Source organism: Mus caroli, unplaced genomic scaffold, assembly GCF_978045245.1.
Source record: "Mus caroli unplaced genomic scaffold, Mus_caroli_1 scaffold_11, whole genome shotgun sequence".
In the NCBI taxonomy this organism is placed as follows: domain Eukaryota; kingdom Metazoa; phylum Chordata; class Mammalia; order Rodentia; family Muridae; genus Mus; species Mus caroli.
In genome coordinates this window covers 47,481,491-47,503,888 of record NW_028227266.1, presented here as the reverse complement: position 1 = coordinate 47,503,888, position 22,398 = coordinate 47,481,491, and the positions used below count along the sequence as shown (strand labels likewise).

Genomic DNA, 22,398 nt, shown 5'->3' with positions numbered 1-22,398 from the left:
TGAGGATGGCGTTCTCCCTGGATCCCTAACTTATGCGGCAGTGTGGTTAACTCATGACCAATAGCTGTACTATTCTAAGAATAGCCATGCAAATGCTCAGGTATTCTTCTTGTGCTCCCCACTCCAACATCTGAGTTATGTGGCCATGTGTATTATCCATCAGGCCAAACACCATTGGCTTGGGTTAAGAGTAGCTGTGTGGTGTGAGATTGGACTCTGCACCGCGTAGAAAGAAGTGTGACCTCTGACAGGAATTCCTTTGCCAGGAACATACTGCAAATCACCTCTTCAGGAGGATATTTTCCTCAAGATGCCCAAGTTCAGAACCAGCATGAGTTACTACAATTAATTTTGAGGATGAAACATTCACAATCCAGACAGCATCAAGAATGCTACTGTTGCTTTGAGATAGGTTCTTGCTGTGCATCCCACACTGCCCTCAGACTTCCCACCTTCCTTTCAGCATACTGTGATTACAGGTATGCACCCACCACACCCAGCAAAGAATCATTTCATACCAACATTCTAATAGGGAAAATGATGACTAATTCAGAACCCACTGGGGAAAACCTAACTCCTTTGGTCCTGTCCCTGATGATGGCCACCGTCAGTGCTGAGCACAGAGCTTTCACAGTTGTAGAATGAGCTGCACAAAAGCGTTGAGGCCAAGCCCACAGGGGATGAACACAGGGTTCTGGGGAGGACTGTAGAGGTGAGAAAATGGCCTTGTTGGTTCAGCAACTGTGATTTTAGCTACTGCTCAGAGTCAGAAAGAGATCTATCCGGACTGCTCCTAGCCTGTGGTGTCTTTCTCTAACCTTGTGTCTGTTTGCCAGCTCCTCCATCAGAAAAACAATCATCTTTCATCAAAGATCACTTTGAGACTGACTCTATTAAGTTCATATCTACAACAAGTCCCTGGAGGCAGATCAGCCTGGGTTCAATTCTGTTTTCACAATTCCTTCATTATTCCAATAGGACAAAATAGGACCAACCTCATGGGATCGCTGTAAAGATTAAATAAATTAAACATTGGCTGGCCCACAATAATCACATACAAATCATTGAGTGTGTAGAATTTTTCCTTAATGGAAAAGAGATTTCGACAATTCTCTGCAATGTTTGTTTGAGGAGTGTTAAGCTCTGTATCTTCAATAGCCCAGATGTGCTTAAAGCCATCAACACATAAGGACATTTTTGAAAGACATTGGCGATATCTAAAATTCTCAGGATGAAGTTGCATGCCAGCACTCTCTAACTTTCTATTTTCACAGTGTAAAGAATACAACATCTGCAAACAACAGCTGGACAAATATTGAAAGATATAATCCCAGTTTCTTGCCATGTTAGCAGAAGCTGTTGGAAGTGGGGATGGGGGAAGTCTGCCTCATATCGGTACCTTTTTATGACTGGGAGAAAGATGCCAGTGAGTCATTTTGTTAAGGCAAGGGCAGAGAGCAACCTGAGATTACATTGTCCAGAGCATCCCGGGTGCCTAGCAAGAGAGGCTGTTTACCAAGAAGCCCTGATTGATGGATTGAATTTATCTGGAGAACTTCATCTGAGTTTCAAACATCTGTTTGTCTCCTTGCCCTGCATTTCCCTCATGTAGCTTCACATAAGGTGGTGCTCTGCCCACCAGCAGAGTCTACCCAGAGAAAGGGAAGAACAAGAACAAACAACAATCAATCAATCAATCAATCAGTCGTTTCCCTGGAAGACTGGGTAGATGATTCAGTGGGTAAGAGTGCTTGCTATGAGGCCTGAGTTCAAATCCTATACACCCATCTAAAGAGCCAGGCAGGCCTAGCTGGCATGCGAGTAATTGAAACTTTAAGTGGCAGGTATAGGCAGATCCCAGAAGATCATTGAATGGCCAGCTGTATGAGTCAATATTAAATTCCACTTTCTAGTTTTAAAAATATGCAAGTTTCAGGTTCAGTGAGAGACCCTGTCTTAAGGTAATAAGGTGGAGACAGAGGAAACCTGACAGCTTGCTCTGAGTTCCTTATGTGAATGTGTAAAAGACACACACACACACACACATACACACACACATACACACACACCACCACCACCACAATAACAACAACAACGACACTTATACCATACACATAACAAATGAGCAAGTCTTAAATAATTAATAAAAACTGCCCTGGCTTGGGCTCATTTGTACTTTTTAGACAGTGCATCATAAAGCCTTCAAGAGCATGTGTTGTTTTAGCTCAGCTTTCTAGAGCTATTTTTCCACTTGGTAACCCTGGCTCTTTGGGGTTGGAGATGAGACTAGGGCAAATGAAATAAAGAGAAATCAGAACTAGTTACTGAGACTCACAAGAAAATAAGACACAGAAGCAAAGGGCAATCCTAGGTCAAGAGTCAATTTGTGGTCAACCTTAGGGCTTCCAAACTTCACTTGAGCATATGGGATTTCCACCTCTGGTCTTTCCGAAGGTAAAATAAAGGGGTTGGTGAGGGCACATCAGTCCCTTCCTGCTCTGCCCCCTTGGTCACTAATTACCTCTACAATCCTGGCCCTCCATGATAGTGCAGGATGGGAAACCACGTTGGAAATAGACCATGTTACAGCTTCTCGGCATACATATACATGTCTGTGCGCTCCTCGGGGTTAGATGCTCTAGAACATTCTTGCCCTTACCTGTTATGCACTATAAGAGACTGGGCTAGTGCCCAATTCCAAAGGATTTTCTTCCCGGACTGGAAGCTGGCCCTGGTGAGACACCATGAGGATACTTCTGACTTGATACTTTGGCAAACACAAAAGAAAATTTAAGTATATTTTAAGATGAGAAAATATGCTCGTTTTGACGGGCAGACTGGCTTCTCTGCTGGCCCAGTGCTGAGTCTGTGGATGTAGGTAAAGTGTGTGTGGCTTATGCCTGTCCTCGGTGTTTCTTAGAGTATGGGAGATGGCATTGGTGGTGGGAGTGAGGGGCGGAACACGAGGCGTTAGGTGACCTGGAGTTAATTACATTTTCCAGCTGCTAGGTGGATTGGGGTCCAGCAGCCATGGGTTTTAGCCATCGACAATGTGTGTGTGTGTGTGTGTGTGTGTGTGTGTGGTGTAGTGCATAGTGTAGTGTAGTATAGTGTATGCTTGTGTGAATGGTATGTGTATATGTATACATACATAAATGCATATATATGGTGGGAGGAGCTGTGGATCCTATGACAGTGTAGACAGTATATGGCATCAGAAGAGAAGTCTCATGCCAGTCCTCACCCTCCACCTTGTTCTGAGACAGACTTTCTTACCATCTGTCACTGCTTATGTTAGCCTGGATGCCTCTCAAACTCAGGGTATTCTCCAGTCCCTGCCTCCCATCTCCGTAGGAAAACTGGAATTACAGATACATGCTGCCACATCCGGCTTTACATGAGGTCTAGGAATCTCAACTGTGTTCCTCACATTTGCATGGCTGGTGCTTTTCACCTGCTGAGCCTCAACCCTGTCCCATGTTTCTTCCAGTAAACCAAAACCATTTGGTGTTTAAAGTTAGAACTAATAAAATGATAGTTTGACTCAGCAAACTCAAGAGCCCAAGGGTTCTGAGGCATTATTGAACTCCAGAGATCCAGAGGGTTATAACCAGTATTGGACTTGGCTCCAGGTCCTGGTTTGGAGACAGGTCCAGGGGATAGAACCAGTAGACATTTTGCCTCATTCACCATAGCTTCTATAATTTATTATGCTAAGGAATAGAACCACTTGCTCTGACAGGTAGGTTCCTATTATTTCACTGCCAGCATTATATAGGACAGAACTTTTTCGATGGTGGAATTTATCTGGTTAATCGTGGAAGCCTCGGTTGTTGGAGTACTCAACATTTTTTACCACCTTATGGTGTAAATGACGGGTATGTAGAACATGCAAGGATACTGAGGCCATGATCACCTTGCCACATCCTCCACTTTTCTGTTGGGACAAAGTCACGGGAACTCTTCACCAGCATCACTTGTTCCATGGCTTTGAACAGGTAGCAGTGTCAAGTCTGCATGAGTTTATTAAAATGTTAGGTTTTGGAAGCTTGCTCAGCACATAAGCATAGAGAGCCCCAGTGTCTCTTGCCAGTGACTTTGGTTTAAATCTGTCTGTACTGTCTGCAGTCTGCCAGTGGGTTTGTCTTCACTTCAGGTATTTTAATTTCTTCTCCATCAAACTGGCTTCAACCTGAAGACATGTCTACCGTCTCCGACAGCCATCTTCATCTTCTCTTTTAGTCTGAGAGTCTGCTCTCACACATCATCTGTGTTCAGATGTTCACAAACAAAAAAGACCTCAGCTGTACCCAGAGTGTTTCTTCACTCTCTAGCTTGTAGAAACCCAGGCATCACAATCCGGTGAGAACATTATTTTGAAGTGTTTGGTTATATACTTAGTGCCATTGACCTGGAAACCTCACCACATTACTTCCGGATATTCAAGTTTAAACAAAACTTATATTGGAGTATCTTGCTGAAAGATTAGCAGTGCTTATACAGCTTTGAGATGAGTCTAGTTCTGCTGTGAGTCAGCTGTAAGCTCTCAGGATGTTTTCAGTGGCAGCTGGGATGTAGTCTTCCATGTTGACGCCATTCTATGCAACCAGAAATCGAAATCTCCGAGAGCATGTGCTTTATAGCACCTTTAAATTAGCATCTGCATTGGGGTTAATGATATTTAAATGTTTACCTCATTTTTTCCTGAGCAGCTATTCCCAACAACATCTCAAACCATAAGTGCAGAACTGATATAAGTGACATTCCTGTGCCATCTAGTAATTTATTAATCCCTTTTCGCTTAAATAATCAGATAAATTTACTCATATGAAATTACTCTTCCAACAACATTAATCTGACATGTGCACTTATTCTATTAATATATTGTACATATTTGTATAAGCTCCCAGTGGATCTCTCTCTCTCTCTCTCTCTCTCTCTCACACACACACACACACAGACAGAGAGAGGGGGGGGTGTTAGCTACAATTGTACACAAGAAATTTCTGCCATTTCATTCCTACTGTTACAAATATTATTGGGGATTTTATTTATTTGAGATTGTGGGGGAAGTTAAGATTGTGTGTGTGTGTGTGTGAGAGAGAGAGAGAGAGAGAGAAAGAGGGAGAGGGAGAGGGAGGGAGAGAGAGAGAGAGACTATATGAAATATCTTTCTAAATCAGTTCAATACCCATATGATGTCTGTAGGGTCAGCATCCTGATTTGGAGATGAAGAATATGGACTCAGGTCCCCTTGCCAGCCAACTCTGTTCCTAAGTGGCAGAGTTGGAACTCAGACTGTCTCCCTGGCTCCAGAACCTGTGTCCTTAACTACAACCAGCTCCTATCTAATTTGTGTGGCGATCCAAGCACAGAAGTTCAGTCTCATTGTATTTATAGCTTGAGAAGACTGAGGTCGAAGCAAAATGGTCCATCCAGAGCGCGGCTCAGTGTTTCCATTGTTGTGGTTTTGGCTCTGACTGAATTCAAAATTTTCCAAACAAATAAGTTAGCACAAAAAAACAGAACTAGGCTACCTATCCACATATGAGATCATTCGGGAAAGAGACTGTATGGTTCAGCCATAAAGGAAAACATCACTTCCCACACACAGAAATAATCTCCTTGGGAAGGATGGTTCCTAGTGTTATGCACCGAATGTACAAGGATTGGGAGCTTTGTGTGGTTCCCACATATCAATTACCATAATCTTTCCAAAGCTGTGGGTCATTCCAGTTTCTCTGTTTTGCCGAGGGGGCACTGAGGGGTTAGTAACTTGCCTGTGATCAAACAGCTAACAGGAGGTCAGAGTGAGAGTCATACTCCAGCAGATGTGAGCCTGGGCCTCGAGCACCCAGCATGACGGGCACATCAGTTTGTCTTGCTTGCTTTCTTTGAGTTTCATGCTTAGTGGTGAGAGTAAATTGTCACTATCAGTAGGGATGTCTCAGTTCTGACACTCCTGATCGTCTGAGGCTGGAATTACAGCAACTGTGGTCACATGAAAAAGCCCCCAGTTATACTTAGAAAAACAAAACCGCATCTCTCCACCAAGGTGATTATGCATAGCAACACTTAAGGCTTATTTCTAAAGCAACAAGAAAAAAAAAAGTAACCATAAAAGCGACAATTCAACGCTTTTTTCAGAAGTCCTTAGCCATTGTTAAATAAGTTCTAGAAAATTCTTCCACCTCATGTGAAGCCTCCATAGTCTGTCCATCTTAATTGATTAGTCATACAATGTCTTCTTCAGCAGTGCCCACTCTGACCCTGGGCCCACAAACAGATGCCATCTCACCTTTTCCATGGCCAACGACCTTCTTCATAGCCTTCTAACATGGCAGTACTTCCAGGTGGCTTCAGAGACCACTGAGTTCACTGTCTGCTGGAAGCTCCTAGCCTGACAAAATCACTGAAAAGAAAGCCAGTCGAATCAAGCTGCTGCGAGAAGATGCTGACTTAAGCGAAGTGTATGAACTACTTTGGAAATCAGAATGAATGATTCTTCCCTGTCACTTTACCTAACAAGATCCCCACCTCTCCAGATAAGTGCCTTAGCGTCTCTTATGAACTGAGATTTTCATTCACTTTTCTTCCGTAACTATGACTTTATAGCCTACTTTTCCTAGGAAACTGGGAGTTATAAAACATCTATCTACACCTAAAAGAGAGAGTATTGCTTCCAGAATATTCATCAACTACAAAAAAAGGAAATGGTGAAAAAGACAAATATATTTTAGAACTAAGTACTCTCCCTTGGACTTATTTACATGAGACCGGGAGAGGTAGGACCATTCTGTTTATGGAAGGATGTTTGTTTGTTTGTTTGTTTGTTTTTTTGTTTTAAATATTAGCTCACAGGGATTAACATAGTATGAGAGAAAGAGCTGGGGCCTTGGACTTTGTTCACTGTGAGTTTGCATCTTGACCATTAATTAAGGCCTCAAGCATCTGCCTTCCCATCTGTCAAATGGGGCTGATGGTAGTATCATCCGTGAGGGAAGAGGATGATGATCATTAACATCAGGGAAATGATGACAACAATGTAATTGAAACATTTTTGAACAAAGGCTCTGCTCTATCTAACTTACGATTTGTAGGGAGAAAGAGCAACGAATGGGAACTAACAAGTTACAGTAAACCTCTTTGAATGTTTCAGAAAGGCTCTAGGAGCCTGGGGAGATAGGGCTTGCTCTGCAAGGATCCATATGCAAAAGCCTGGTGTGGTGGTGTGCACGTGTACTACTGCTGGGGAAGTGGAAGAGGTTGATCCTGGGGCTTGCTGGCCAGCCAGACTAGAGTAATCGGATGAGCTCCAGGCCAATGAGAGATGCTAGCTCAAAAACCAAAGGGTTGTTGTAGGAAGTCAACTCTAGGATGGCGCCAGTTTCCAGTGTGCCTTTGTGGTAAACAACACCACTGCGCAGGCGCTAGCCCGAATCTGGCGCCAACCCCTCCCAAGCAGGTGCATGCAAACTAGGTACTGGCAGACTGACCAATCCCAGGGGGCCACAGAGTCTTCTCCAGTGCTGGGGTGCATATAAGCAGTGCTCCCTGGGTGCCCAGGGTCCACCAGAGCAGCATTGAGGTGTTCCTGCAATAAAAAGGCTGTTAAGAAGAATCCAACCGTGTTGTGTCCTCCTTGCCGGCCGAGGTGGGCTCAACAGATGAAACTGACCTCTGACCTACACAACATGCACATGTATGCACACACATACATACAGAGAGAGAGAGAGAGAGAGAGAGAGAGAGAGAGAGAGAGAGAGCTTCAAAGTAGGTATAAAGTGGAGTCATGTGAGCTGGAGCATTAGAATTACATGATGTTCCTTCGTTCATCCTTGCTTGAGTTGCTCATCATCTGAGTGAAGAATTTCAATTCCTGCATCTCAGTTTCCTCTTCTGCAAGTGATACAGCACCCTCCTTGGTCTTTTATTTTTTAAGCTCTCTGAACTATTAGTAGAATGGTGCAGTAATGAACTGGCTTTTGTAAGCCCAATAGTGTAGGTTGACTGCAGGTAGGCCTGGTGAATATATAAGGAGATGGTAATGTGGAAATTACTGGGCAGTGTTATCCCAACCAGAAAAGCCCACCCAGGTCCAAATGTCTGGGTACGGGAGTGCGAATCCTCATATGCAGCTTAGATGACAGTGTTTATGCAGGGGAGGCTGAAGCAAAGCAGGGTAGGAGCCACATGATTGGAGAGCAAATCTGGCCTAAGTGTCTTTAAAGGTATGCATTGTGCTGGCTAGGAAATTATCTTGCACACACAATGAAAGGAAGGTGAGACACAATTCAGGAGATTTTATTGCAAAACAGTGAAAGAGAAGAAAAAGCCGGGCGTGGTGGCGCACGCCTTTAATCCCAGCACTCGGGAGGCAGAGGCAGGCGGATTTCTGAGTTTGAAGCCAGCCTGGTCTACAAAGTGAGCTCCAGGACAGCCAGAGCTATAAAGAGAAACCCTGTCTCGAAAAACCAAAAAAAAAAAAAAAAAAAAAAAAAAAAAAAAAAAAAAAAAAAAAAAAAAAAGAAAGAGAAGAAAAAAAACAGGTAGAAGAAGGGAGGCGAAGAGTTTGGACTTTACCACAGGGTTCCCCTTCTCATTATTAGACCTAATAATTCAAGGTTTGGCATGCGCAGGAGGAAAATCTACATGGACTACAGTCTAAACCATCTAAGCATTGTTTGCAGAGTGGCTAGGCTCCTCTGCCCCAGCCCTGTCTGGTGCTTTGAGCGAGAAATAAGTCTCTTTTCCTTGTGTGCAAAGGGCCAGCAGTCTCCATGGAAGATTTCTTTTTTTAGACCTGATGATAAATGTGTGTGAGGGATCCCGTTAGGCTGGGAATTCCTTTGAAATTCACATTTCTCTTTCTCTCCCGTTGTGGTCCATAGATAGATCCTGGCAGCATTTGGGAATGAAAGCTCTTCAGCTTGACTCCCCCCTGAGAGTCATGTTTTTTTTGTGAAAGGAGCTTTAAAAAAAAAGAAAAGAAAGAAAAAGGAAAAGTGATGGCTGTTTTTTCACTTAGAATAAGGATATTCTCCAGCAGTGAGAGCACTGAAGTAACAGGATCCATATGTTGGAGCTGAGAGCTAATGCTCAGCTCAGCATATGGGCAGTGAACTTTACAGACAGAAGGATGTCTCTGCTTTTAGAGAATGTCCTGGAAACTCCACAGAGGAATAGTGCTCAGGTGAGTCATGGCGGAGGAAGGGTTTCCGGACTTCGAGGTACCATCCATCCCATGAAGTGTGAGTCACCAAAAGCAACTGAAGAGGTTCTGGCTGGCCTTCAAATTCACAGCACTGGCTTAGAGCCTTCTTGGTTAGGCCCCAAGCTCTCAGGATAGCAGAGGGGCCTCATTCTGGCTTTTCTATACTCCTCAAGAAATGGCAATGCCGAGGGATGTCGCCCGGCATGTGCAGATGGTTTCTTTCATTCCATGAGAACATCTTCCCTCTTCACAAAGATTGCACTGCAAAGTGAGTTGAGAACTTACCCGAGAGCCAGGAGGCCTTTGCTCCACAACACTGACCGACAGCTAGCAGTGATGGTGAGGGAATCGTTCCCGCTCCCTGCTCTTCTCCATCTGGACAGTGAAGAGTCAGATCACAGTGATAGCTGAGACCCTTTCCAAATGGAACACTGTGGAACTGAGCACCGCCTAACTCCAGCTAGAGAAGTAAGATGGGAAAACCAACACCAGCTGTTTGCATCTGGACCTGTGGACCCAGCCCTTGTGAGCATCATGCCCCAGTACAGCTTTATGTACCAATAGATATGCACAGAAAGGAGGAGGGTGGGGAGGACTCAAGTTCTTGGAAAAGAATGAAGCTTTGGAGCTTCATTCTTTTGGTAATGACAAAGGAGAGGTGATTGCACCCCTGGATTACTGTACCATTTCCTCCCGTTCAGTATTAGAATATGCCCAAGCTCAGCCACTTATCCATGGAGCAGAGCTCAGCCTCCTGCCCTCCTGTATCCTGAACCCTAGCCCTTTCCCCTTTCTCCACATTGGCTCCATTTCACCCCTTTCCTTGTACAGCCTCTGCTGTACGTTTCTCAGGACTTGCTTTGTCTGTCAGTCAGATGATTAGGAATGCTGTACCCCCCCCCCCAATCCACTGCCTACCCCACCCCACCGTGCACTCCCTTTCCAGCCCCAGGCAGGTCCTTTGATCCCTGTATTCTGCAGAGCCCAACCTTGGTCTCTTGTCTCAGGAGCCTGGACTTAGAGCTGCTGCTCCAACCCTGCCTGCAAGCTGGTCACCATGGCAACAAGCTTTCCCACTTCTCCTGTGAACAGAAAATGGCTGTTGGAAGGAAGAGCTCCTAGTCTCGATGACCCAGCCTGGTTGCTTTCTGGCAGGATGTAGGACGTAGGAGAGGGCTTGCTTCATAATGGCTCTGGGGAGTTCCTGCCATTGAACCCACTGAGTGCTAGCCTTAGCCTTTCAGATTTATTTAAAGACAGCAGAGGCAGAAGGAAGTTGATTTCCAATGAATAAAACATTCTGTTTTCCTATCCTAAAACTGATTTTCTCGAACAGTTGTTATCTGCTCTAAGGAGATGATAAACGGGAAGCAGAGTGAAGCGGGTAAAGCAGTGAGATCTGGTGTTGTGTGTTTTCTTATCAGTACCACGGGAAGACTGAGCATGTGGATATTCAAATAAAAATTCAGGGGAAGTCGCCAAGGGGTGTGAAGAATTCCATGAAGCACAGGCCATGGGATTTCAGAAGCACAGCAGACTGATTGGGGTGCTGATGTTGTTTTTAGCCCTGGAGATAGGTGGTGGTTATACATTGTGGGGTGGCACCCCTGCTTTAGAATGGGTCTGATTCATAGTGGCCAAGCATGGCAACACAGGAAGTGTGCAAGCTATCCCAGTGCATAGTTCTTGGGTGACAGGCTCCCTGTGAGACACTTAAGACTGATACCCAAAAGGAACTGGCTAGCTGGCTCTTTCTGTGAATACAAAGCATAGTTGTTTAGTGAGCGGCCCAGGGGGCTGTTCCACTGGAACAGCAGATAACAGTTCCATGTAGGAGTGGTCTAAGCTGTATCTCCTTCTGGTTATGGTATGAAGTTGCTTTTTCAGAAGTCAAATAAACCTCATCTTTTTTAAAACTGAGCTTGGACAATCTTATTTTTGAATGAAAGCTCTCAAAATTTTAATGGTGTGTTTGAACTGGACTTTTTCTTTCTTTTTCAGTTTCCCTGCAGGTAGATATTGTTCCCAGCCAAGGAGAAATCAGCGTTGGAGAGTCCAAATTCTTCCTGTGTCAAGGCAAGTGTCCTGGGTCCCATCACATCTCAAGGCTTGCCTCCAAAACCTGCTGCTCCGAGCGCAAACTGCGAGTATCAAACCTAGAATTCTGGTCACTGCTCTTCTCTTGGTCAGCAGTGTAACCATTCCAGACCATTCTAAGATACCTTCCCTTGAGAGTGACATACTATCTATACTTTTGGGTGTTCTTAATGCCTAATTGGAAAATCTGCCCCTAATAATAATGTGGAAACCATCCTATGGAAGAAGGGATGGGGAAATGGACTTCAAGGTGTTGGGAGATGGTGTGCTGAGATTTGGAAAAGAACAGAAGCAGGAATGAACTGAGCTAGATGTAGGCTGTGACATTTAAACACAACTTTTGGTGGGAAGGAGCTCTAACTGCCACCATGATTTGCATCTGACCAGGGGACTATGACTGCTGGGTACATTTGCTCCTGCTCTGCCGTCATTACAGCAGTTTCAATGATCTGAAGATACAGCCTTAGTGCCCGCAGCACAGCTTGCAAATTGTGATATTTATTGAAAACATGATGGGCCCCGAAAGGAACACTATATTTCCATACCACATATCTGCACAGGGCTAGGCAGTGCAGGCTGGTGCCCCTGTGCAGGCAGCAAATCAAAGAAAGAGTAGTGGATTGGAGAACCGATCACCCTGACCCAGCCTGGCCTCTAGGCAGCTGAGTGCTCCTCACAAGTCCCCAGAGAGGCCTTGCTAATGCTCTGTCTTCTCAGAGCATGTAAGGGGGTTGAGTGAGGTAACGGGCATCAGAATATCAATCATTCATGCCAGTCTGAACAGAGTTGCTATGGTCAAAATGGCCTGAATCTTAACTCTTGGTTTACCCAGTTTCTCTTAACTTCAACTCAGAAGTTGAACAGTCTCCTTCTTTTTCATCCTGATCAGTTGATTCAGGCCAGCGAGGTCCTGGAGCTCAGGGCTCAGATAGACCCACCCCCCTTTATTTCCCATTCCATAATACACATTCATTCCTAGCTTAGTGTGTGGAGAACAGTGGGTTCATAGCAACTATTGTTTCCCTTTCCAAAGACATGCCAACTAAAAAATACTATATGCACAGGCAGTGGGTAAGTCTGTTCATCTTGGAGAGATGTCATGTATATAATTAAACCGACAAAGAGCAGGGCTGCAAAATGCCTCATGATAGAGATCCCTTTCCAGCCTTCTAGGCTTTGTAGCCATGGACACTCTGGAAGGACTTAATCTCCTCATTTTCTGCGCTCTGAAAATAATCTCTTCCTCCTTAGTGGCAGGAGATGCCAAAGATAAGGACATCTCCTGGTTCTCCCCCAATGGGGAGAAGCTGAGCCCAAACCAGCAGCGGATCTCAGTGGTGTGGAATGATGACGACTCCTCTACCCTCACCATCTACAATGCCAACATCGACGATGCCGGCATTTACAAGTGTGTGGTCACTGCTGAGGATGGCACCCAGTCTGAGGCCACTGTCAACGTGAAGATCTTCCGTAAGAGCCCTCATGTGTACCCTGCACTCCTACCTTTGTTGGGAAGATACATGGGTGGGCAGGAAAGGCAGAGAGAAGGCAACAGGAAGCCCAGTAAGGGCGTGGTGGTTCCTTTTCTGTCCAAGTTGCTAAGAGATCTAGTATATTCTCAAATGGTTGGTGAGCAGCCCAGAACCAATAAGGCTGGTTCCCACCAGTTGTCACTACATTCCCAATGACTGCCATGCTCCAGAAACTACACAATTCCCAGAGGGCTAGTGTCAGTTCCTCCGTGCCTTCTAAGTGACAATGACAGACACGTGGTTCAGGTTTTTGCTTCTTATCCCACTATATTTGGCTAGTGATATAGCCCAATGACCTAGTAAGATGTAGGATTATATGTCAACACTTGATGCTGGTTGGGGAAGGTGGCTCCCACGGCCATGTAAGGCTGGCCTGGCAGTGACACCTCACTGCCTTCTTACTGTGCATAGTTTTGGCTCAAGTCATGGTAAGTAAGTGTTGATTGCCAGAGCATTAACTGCCATGAAGTTGACTCTCATCTTCAGAATTTTCTCTGCTACAGGAAAATTGGGGTGAGGACAGAGTAGGAGACCAAAAATGATCAATGACCCTTATGGTCATGGTAAGATAGATGCAGGGCTCATCACTGTAGCTGTGTGCATCGTCACTACATCAGGGAACCTACTCCCCTCCATAGACCCCTCTCAATGCTAACTGTTCTGCCTCAGATAGTGACCCAGTGCTAAGTGCGAGTCCCTCTTACATTGCTGAGTTATACATGGAAACTGCCCTGGAGCTGAAATCCAGGCATCATAGTTCTACTGAGAGGGTGTTTGTTCCTCACTCTGCTCCTCCTGCTATCTTTCAGAGAAGCTCATGTTCAAGAATGCACCAACGCCACAGGAGTTTAAGGAAGGGGAGGATGCTGTGATTGTCTGTGATGTGGTCAGCTCCCTGCCCCCAACCATCATCTGGAAGCATAAAGGCCGAGATGTCATTCTGAAAAAAGACGGTAAGACCTGAGTTGCCATGAGCCCTCGGGTCCCCTAGCTTCCCACCCCTACACAAGCCCTCCAGCCTTCCATCTAAATGCAGATTCGGGGCCCCAGAACTCACAAAATCTCTGGATCCTAAACAAATGTTTATCTGTAACTAGTGTGTTCAAGCATTTGCTTGTCTCTCCAAAGCAAAAGACAGACGTGCCATCCCTAGACAGACTCATCTGGATTTCAGGGCCAGGGATATCTTTGCTCATTTCAGCCTAAAACCCAACACCATAATACCTGAGGCAGAAGAAAGGGTGAGATAGCCACATTGTGTCATGCGTTTGTAATTCCAGCTTGCAGAAGCTGATACAGCGGAGTGGTTGCATGTTTGCGTCTAACCTAGGCTTCATAGTGAGTTTCAGGCCAGGTAGACTACACTGTGAAACTCTGTCTCAAAAATAACACAAATTTCATAAAAGGCAGTAGCAGGAAGCTCAGCTTCTTGCCTGATTGTGGAGTTCACGAACTGACCTTGGATGAACCTGCCTCTTGTCTCTTCCAGTCCGGTTCATAGTCCTGTCCAACAACTACCTGCAGATCCGGGGCATCAAGAAAACAGATGAGGGCACTTACCGCTGTGAGGGCAGGATCCTGGCCCGCGGGGAGATCAACTTCAAGGACATTCAGGTCATTGTGAATGGTGAGGAGATCTGCCCTTCCTGTTCCCTCCATGACTACAACCAGGGTTTGATGGAGACCTTCTTTTCCATTCCCTTTGGGTGTAGACCTGTTCTGTCTCATTCCTAGATCTCAAGGGAACCTCTTCCCCACTATCACAACCTCTGGGAGGGGGGTATTTTCTCCTTAACTCACTTGTCTTGGTGTGTCCCTCCAGTTGTGCGTACCAAATGCCCTCCATTGTCTAGCAGAACTAAAGACTCCCCATTCTGCTAATAAACCCTCCTTCATCCCCAGTGTCCTTGATGTTACCGTCACTAGGAAGTTAGTCCCCTTGGCTTGATGGGCAGAGAAAATACTGCAATCAATTCAGGTCTCAGAATAGTCAGCATCGTGGTCCGTGGGCTTATTAATCTTAATTTGCAGTGTCAAATAAACACACCCGTAGCATCGATCTGACATTTGCAAGATGCTTACAGGAAATTATAATGTCAGTGCTAAGAAAATAAGTAAATCACATTTGAATTGTTTTGGTTATTGATACGTGTTTTCTTGCCAAGCTTTCTCTGTCTCATTCCTTTGGTGGAAGCACCTTGTGCACAAAGTTGTTTATGACAGTTGCAGAGAATGTCACCCTGCTGAGCTGGTATCTTTTGGAAGCATACCAACCTGGCAACCAACAGGAACTGCACTTTCTCATGTTTGCCAGTATGGAGAGCAAAGCCTTTTTTAACATCAAGTCCCACCAACTCTCCTAGTTGTATATATTGCATATATGATAATATATATATATATATATTGATTGAGAAAAATACATCCCAACAAATAGCCACTGTAAATTAAATACCACATGATCATGAGTTAAGGCACGATATAGGGACTGAACTCTTAGAAATAATAATGTTTGTGGATTTTGTTCAGTTTACAGTAATTATTTAGAATGCCATGTGAATTTAGGTGCCTTCCACTAACACTATAGACCTCCAGGACTAGTAATGCCCAGGTAGTGATGCTGCCTCCTGTGGACCCCCAGATGCCTCTTCTTGAGGCCACCCGGATCTTTTAAGATTTGTAAAACCACCACTGACATCCTTCTTTCCTTCAGTACCACCCACTGTCCAGGCCAGACAGAGCATCGTGAATGCCACTGCCAACCTGGGCCAGTCTGTCACCCTGGTGTGTGATGCCGATGGCTTCCCAGAGCCCACCATGAGCTGGACAAAGTAAGCAACTGGCATGTGCCTTGCATTTTGGGTGAGAGGAGAAAGCAATCCATAGTCCCATTGCCTGTGGGGTTTTCAGAGGCATGAGTGTGGGCTTCCTACAGTACCAGGGTGAAAAATGGCTCTTTTCTAGGAAGTCCTCTTCATTGGTGTCTTGATTATTCTCTCATTTTCAGGCTTGTGGGAGCAGGTGTGGGTGTAACTTTTGGTGATTGTTCTATGAAATCTTTCTGAGTTCTATCCATAGCCTTTGCCATGTACTCAAAAGATTGGGGGAGAAGCATAAAAAACATGTAACAGGAGATGAAGTCTTTCCCTTCTATGTAGACTGAGCCTGTCCCCTTCGCACAGTGGGAGATGATCAGAAATGAACCTCTTCACCCCATGCTCAGAATCATCACCCTTTGCATTTCTGCACTGTGTAGGGATGGGGAACCCATAGAGAATGAGGAGGAAGATGATGAGAAGCACATCTTCAGTGATGACAGCTCTGAGCTGACCATCAGGAATGTGGATAAAAACGACGAGGCTGAATACGTCTGCATCGCAGAGAACAAGGCTGGCGAGCAGGATGCCTCCATCCACCTCAAGGTCTTTGGTAGGTACAGGATAGTGCAGGTCAGGGCCCCTGTTCAGCTACAATTCCTCCTATTCTGCACATTCTACCCATCAAATAACAGTGACCCACACTGTCATGGCATGCATCCATGAAACAACCATGAGCTGCCTGCTCTGACACCTAAACCCCAGTCCAGGAAACCACTTAGCCCTCTTCAGTTACACAGTTCTCTTAGCTGGTCTCCTTGCTCCCCAGCTTGGCTACTGTAGGTCTTGTCTACTTGTGGTAGCCAGAATGCCTCAATGTCATTCCTCTTCTCCAGGCCCCTTCCAACTAAGGTAAGCACCAGAGTAAGCCCATGGTCCAGTGCTAGTACCCTGGCTCCTGCCTTCTACTCTAGTCCAAGCTTTCCCTCCCTCTGCTCCACAGAGAACGTTCTCCAACCATACCAGCCTCCTTTCTATCTCTGCCTCAGAATGAGCCAATCCCCTTTGTCGGAAATGTTGCCGTTGAGGCTTTTCTGCTTAAAGCAGAAGCAGACCTACTCTGACTATGACAGACCTACTCTGAGCAGCCTTCTTGTTATCCTTAGGCAGACTTTAGCTCAAGCACATCTTCCCAGGAACCCTCCCCTCACCAGTCTGACATTGCCTCCACCTTTCCCAGCTACCACCCTACTGACCACCGTCCTCAGGACTCACTGCCTTCTCCATACATCTGAAAGTTCCTGAACTAATCCTCTTGACATGTTTGTTAGTGGGATTGCTTACCTCCAGTCTCCATCAGCATGCAAAGTGTACCGGGAGCACACTGACTGTCTTATACACTGCTTTATCCTCGAAACAGCTCCAGACTCAACGATGCCTTAGTAAATATCAGTGCCTGGCTGGTTGTCTCATCTTCTTTTTCCTCCTCTACTAGCCTGGGTGCCAGTGTCATAGAAAGTCACAGAAAAAGCTTCCATATCTCCATCCACGTTGTCTTGATGAATTCAGCACATTTTCAGGTGTTTCAGGATTGAAATGCATTTGGGGCCTCTTTATGCAAAAAGGGATTTTTTTGCAAAGAAAGGTTTATCCTAATGGCTCTGAATGACCTGCTGTATTGTAAAACATGCTGGTTAGATAGAGGCTGGAGAGAATTCTCTGGCACCTGTCCCTCCTAGCTAGTTAAAATATACACCTAAGAGCCAGCAGTGGGACCTGCTTGTTTTGTGCGGTGGGAAGAACTATATGTAAACACAATTTGAAAGTAGGGTGCCTTTATGCCAATAGCCCTGATAATCTTAGAAGAGTCTCTTTTGTTCATTGATTTTGATCATTGATGACTTTGGGGCTACAAATGAGCTCTACAAAGAGAGAACATGAAACTTCATGAGAACGTGCATTTATGTATGTGTATGTGTGTGCACATGTTTGTGTATGTATGTGCATGCAGCCGTACATGGATGTGCACGAGGATGGAAAGCAATGGTCACCTTCAGGTGTCCTTCCTCATGTGCCATACCCTTCTTTGGGAAGACAGGGATCTCCCAAGTTGGTGCTTGCTAGTTTAGCAAGGCCATCTAGCAGCGAGCTCCAGGTATCTCCCTGCCTTCACCTCCCCAAGTGCTGGGATCACAAGTATGGCTGACTATGCCCAGGTTTTTTATGTGGTTCTGGGGTTCAGACTAAGATCCTCATTTTGCAAAGCAAACACCTTAGTGAATGAGTTGTCTTCCCAGCCCATCAAAAAAAAATATTCTTGATGCAGTTTTTTTTTCTCTATATACTTCAGAATAATCTTCCCACCCCCATCATTCTGCTCTTTAGATTATAGAGAAGGACATGGGCATCTTCATTGATCTCTTCGTTTAAGAAATCTTGAGCGCCTTTGCAGCTAGATAGAGTGGCTGGAGAGATACGTAAGAATTAGACTCTGAGAAGAACCAAGATAGAGATAAACACAGGAAAGAGAGTAATTAGTGTCAATCGGCATTATCCCATTTGAGTGTTTACTGTGAATCCAGTCATCGCCAAGTTTAAAATAAAATTTCATGGAGTCGATTCCCGTCAGTAGATTTGCAGGCATGTGTAGATGTCCAATACTGACATTTTAAATGACAGCCCCCTATAATGACTCCATAGCAACAGCATGATGATGCTTTTAGGAAAAGATTTCCTATCCTGTGTGGCATCAGTTAGTAACCAAACTGATGCACGGCTTGAAATATAGAACAGCGGGACAAGTGTTTTGGGCAGTACTTGCCCTAGGCATTGTTGAGAAAAAGACACTGTGTTGCATGTGAGCAACTGTGGACTGGGTCTCTGCCCGTTGGGCTTACACCTATGCCTCCAGCACCTAAGACAGCAGAAGCAGTTGAATAATTGAAGGAATAGCCAGTAGTTTCTTTGACTGAAGCATGACCCATGTCCTAGGGAGATGATCCTGAGATGAAGTTAGCCTCAGTTGTCTCTGGAAAACTTTTAAAGCATTATCCCCATAGAATAATAATAACAATACCCAGCACAGAAGGAGCATTCTACGCCATGCTACAGAACCACAAATCAGACTTTCTGAGCCTCACCACAGCCCTTCGAGGTAGCTCAGTTATTCTTCCTGTTCTACAAATGTCACAAGGAGCTCAGGTGCTCCTTATAAGGAGCCATAGTGTTAGCTTCTTGGTCCTTACCCTGGAATAGCAGTGGTGGTTGCATCTTCATGCACCCGTCAGCACCTGTGCTGAATCCGCATGGCTTAGGGAATGGATGGGGAGTGTGAGAGAGAGCGCTCTGCCCCTCGACCCCCATGCTGCTCCTGGGTTCTCTAGATGTTTCCCACTTGCAAGCCCTTTTTACCTGAAAAAAATTTAAGCAGCCTTATTTTAAAACTATGGTTTTGGTACACATGATTTTCCACTGATTGAAAACTGGAAGCACATTTGCATACCAATGTGATGGGCATACTTGTTTATTTAATAAAGAATTAAAACTTGGCTGAATATTTGATATGACTGGACACAGGCTGTCTTCAATGTTCTTCAGAGTTGCTCGATGTTGTTGTTTTATAATCATCATGGCTGAGAACACTGCTTTGCATAAATACACAGTACAAAATGGCAGAAATTTGTTTAGGACCATTTCAGAAATTGTTGGAAATTCTGTCTCCAATCCCAAGCCAAAACTCATTGAATAATTTTTCTGTGAAACTCATGTCAGCAACTCAAATAGCAATTTTTTTTAAATCAAGCATTCTAACACAATACTATCCAAAGACACACTAATTTGATACTTACATGCTGAGGAATGGTGGTAGGAAAATATTTGAAGTCGTTGTTTTACATAATTAAGCCATTATGTTTCTGTAAGAGCAGAAAACTTTGCATGTGTAGTAAAAACCACTACAATTCATAACTTACAATGGTCTTGAATCTGAGCCGAGGCTTTGCAGCCAGAGTTTGTTGGCATTGTGTGGTGGGACAGCCATACATGCTGAGTATTCAGAACCAAGGCTGCAGTGACTTCACAAGATTCACCATGGGCAAACACTGGCAGAAACAACTTAGATTCTTTACACGTTTGATTTTGAATTCATTTCTGGTTTGGCTTGTTGTTGTTGTTGTTTTTCTTTCTTTTTTTTTTTTATGTCCAGGGACATTTTACTATTGCCAGACTTTGTGACTTCTACTTTGCAGTTGTGTAACTTCACAGGTTCATAATGCAGCAGTTAAGAAGCTGCTCTATGGAACATCCCAGCTCTAGCGTGGCTGGAGGAGACGAGCTCTTGATCTTCTTCCAGGACCCTTTGGTGGTAATGATTGCTGGAGGCAGGAAGGACAGGTAGCAAATGAGGGATCACATGGGGCCGTGGTAGAAGGATCAAGATGGATAAGGCCTAGGGGAAGTGGCAAGGAAAAGAGAAAATAGGATGAAGAACCAAGCAAGACAGGATTTGTCTCCCCAGTCTTCATCCTGAATGAACAAATACATCCCTACATCCCTGCATCCCTTATCCCTATATCCCTGCATCCCTGCATCCCTACATCCCTGCATCCCTCTATCCCTGTACCCCTGCATCCCTCTATCCCTGTACCCCTGCATCTCTGCACCCCTGTATCCCTATATCTCTGCATCCCTGCATCCCTGTATCCCTATATCCCTGTATCCCTACATCCCTGCATCCCTCTATCCCTGTACCCCTGCATCCCTCTATCCCTGTACCCCTGCATCTCTGCACCCCTGTATCCCTATATCTCTGCATCCCTGCATCCCTGTATCCCTATATCCCTGTATCCCTACATCCCTGTATCCCTATATCCCTGTATCCCTACATCCCTGCATCCCTCTATCTCTGCACCCCTGTATCCCTATATCTCTGCATCCCTGCATCCCTGTATCCCTATATCCCTGCATCCCTACATCCCTGCATCTGTGCATCCCTACACCCCTCTCCATGTATCTGTATCTTGCACATGCACCATTTATTTCCCAATACAACTAGAGTGTTCTCTAAACAGTACAGTGGATCAAGCAAAAGAAAGATGGCTGGCCTTTTAGCGAGGACAGCAAGGAAATCATGGAGCTGTAGCAATTACATCAGACCTAGAATCAGGATCCTCCACAATGCCACAAGGAGAGCTCATCCAGCCTTCTTGAACTCCTGTTTTTCTCCTTTCCACCTTCTAATCCTCCTTTCCCTCCTCCTTCTATTGGTCTCTCTTCCATTGGTTGAGGCAACTAGTATGAGGGTCAGAGAGCCTGGTAAAAGGGGCCAGCTGGTTAGATTTTTCTTCACTCTCTCTCCATTCCCTTAGAGATTGGTTCCATGGGCTATCCCTGAGGTGGATTGAGAAGGTTTGTTCTGCAGTAGCAAAGGTTAATGATGTTGAAGAATAAAGAGATCTACACCTTGGGTAGCAAAGAAGAAATAAGACTGATGGATTCAGAAAGGGTTGCAGTCAGTATATAAAGAACATGACTAAAGCAGAAACTGTTGTGGATATAACTGAATGACACCTACAAAAGGGACCTGCTCTAGCCTGTGGAAATCCTCCTGAGTTAGCAGCCTAGGACTCCTTTCCTTAAGTGCTACATTCTTCGTTGGCTGAGAGCCTCCATTGCTGTTCTTTTGGGTCCTTCTGTAAGATAACGTAAGCCTGTGCTAGTGATCCTGATATCTCATGGCGCCATGGACTGAAGCAAATTCAGTGGAAGGCAAAGTTCTTGTTTACCTGATCCCTGTAACTAGAGCAGCACCCATGGCTGATGGCAAGAGACCACCAAGAGGGCTGAAGGAGAAGGTCTCGGGACTCTCCTCAGACAAGGCTCCCAGAAAATTGACACAGGAGTGGGCCGGGCTATTTCTGAGTGGAAAACTGCAGAGCTGTGGACTAGTTTGCTGTACTCACAGGATAGTGAAGAGGGCAGTGGCTCCATGACCTCAGGCATTTGGACACTTGGTCCCCAGTAAGTGGCACTATTGGGGAAGTTTAGCATGCATGGCTCTGCTGTCGAAGTAAGTCAGAGGGGGCAAGATTTGATATTATATCCTTTTACCTCACTCACAGTTGGCTCTCTCTGCTTGGTTTAAAGATGTGAGCTCTCAGCTTCTTGCTCCTGCTGGTATGCCTAATGCTTGCAGCAATGAGTCCTCCATGAAGGACTCCATCGTCTGAAACTAAGTCAAAACAAACTCTTTTCTTTTATAAATTGTCTTATTACAGTCACAGGAAAGTAGCTCATACAAGGTGATCTGCAGCCATTGGAGGTACGAGGTATCAGGAAGGCAGCGATAACACCAGGGGCTGATGCAGGGCTTAAGCTATAGCAAGGACCATGGGAAGATAAAACTCAAAGAGATCCCTCTTGGTGCTAGCACACACAGAGAAGGAATCTTTTACAAGCAAGAGATGCTTTGAATACGTCTCCATTTGTCCAGTTGTGTTTTCTGTCTCCCTGTAATTATTTAAAATATCTTTATTGTATTTATTTTCTGTTGGTTAGATAGAATGCTCAGACCAAAAAAAAAAAAAAAAAAAAAAAAACTTAGAAGAGAAAAGGGTTTATTTTGGCTTACAGTTCCAAAGAGGATGCAGTAGTCCATCATGTGGAGCTGGGTGGGGGAACCTAAGGAGCATGAGGCAAGGCCAGCCCCACAATCAAAAAGCAGAGAGCTCACATTTTATCCACA

The 22,398-nt window shown here is 45.0% G+C and overlaps 1 protein-coding gene and 2 long non-coding RNA genes across 17 annotated transcripts in view; 1 reads left to right on the top strand and 2 right to left on the bottom strand.

Annotated features, from left to right (window-relative positions):
- The window catches only part of Ncam1 (neural cell adhesion molecule 1), a 295,159-nt gene that overhangs the window by 217,487 nt on the left and 55,274 nt on the right, over positions 1 to 22,398 (top strand). For all 10 annotated transcript variants that reach the window (XM_029481091.2, XM_085844623.1, XM_085844622.1 and 7 more), the window contains exons 2-7: positions 11,216 to 11,290; positions 12,563 to 12,781; positions 13,653 to 13,796; positions 14,333 to 14,470; positions 15,554 to 15,671; positions 16,097 to 16,269. In XM_029481091.2, the coding sequence (XP_029336951.1) occupies positions 11,216 to 11,290; positions 12,563 to 12,781; positions 13,653 to 13,796; positions 14,333 to 14,470; positions 15,554 to 15,671; positions 16,097 to 16,269 (867 nt within the window). The remainder of the gene's footprint in view (positions 1 to 11,215; positions 11,291 to 12,562; positions 12,782 to 13,652; positions 13,797 to 14,332; positions 14,471 to 15,553; positions 15,672 to 16,096; positions 16,270 to 22,398) is intronic.
- LOC115031896 (uncharacterized) lies at positions 3,685 to 8,453 on the bottom strand. The gene is made up of 3 exons (XR_003837529.2): positions 7,497 to 8,453; positions 6,299 to 6,412; positions 3,685 to 5,991 (listed from the first exon to the last, which is right to left on the bottom strand). It is a non-coding gene; the product is annotated as an uncharacterized LOC115031896 (long non-coding RNA).
- LOC110302617 (uncharacterized) overlaps positions 16,263 to 22,398 on the bottom strand; it is a 33,775-nt gene continuing 27,639 nt past the window's right edge. For 3 of the 6 annotated variants that reach the window (XR_015048949.1, XR_015048952.1, XR_015048951.1), the window contains one exon: positions 16,263 to 20,103. This is a non-coding gene — a long non-coding RNA (uncharacterized LOC110302617). The remainder of the gene's footprint in view (positions 20,104 to 22,398) is intronic. The other 3 variants (XR_002378821.2, XR_015048950.1, XR_003837528.1) reach the window with 3 other exon arrangements.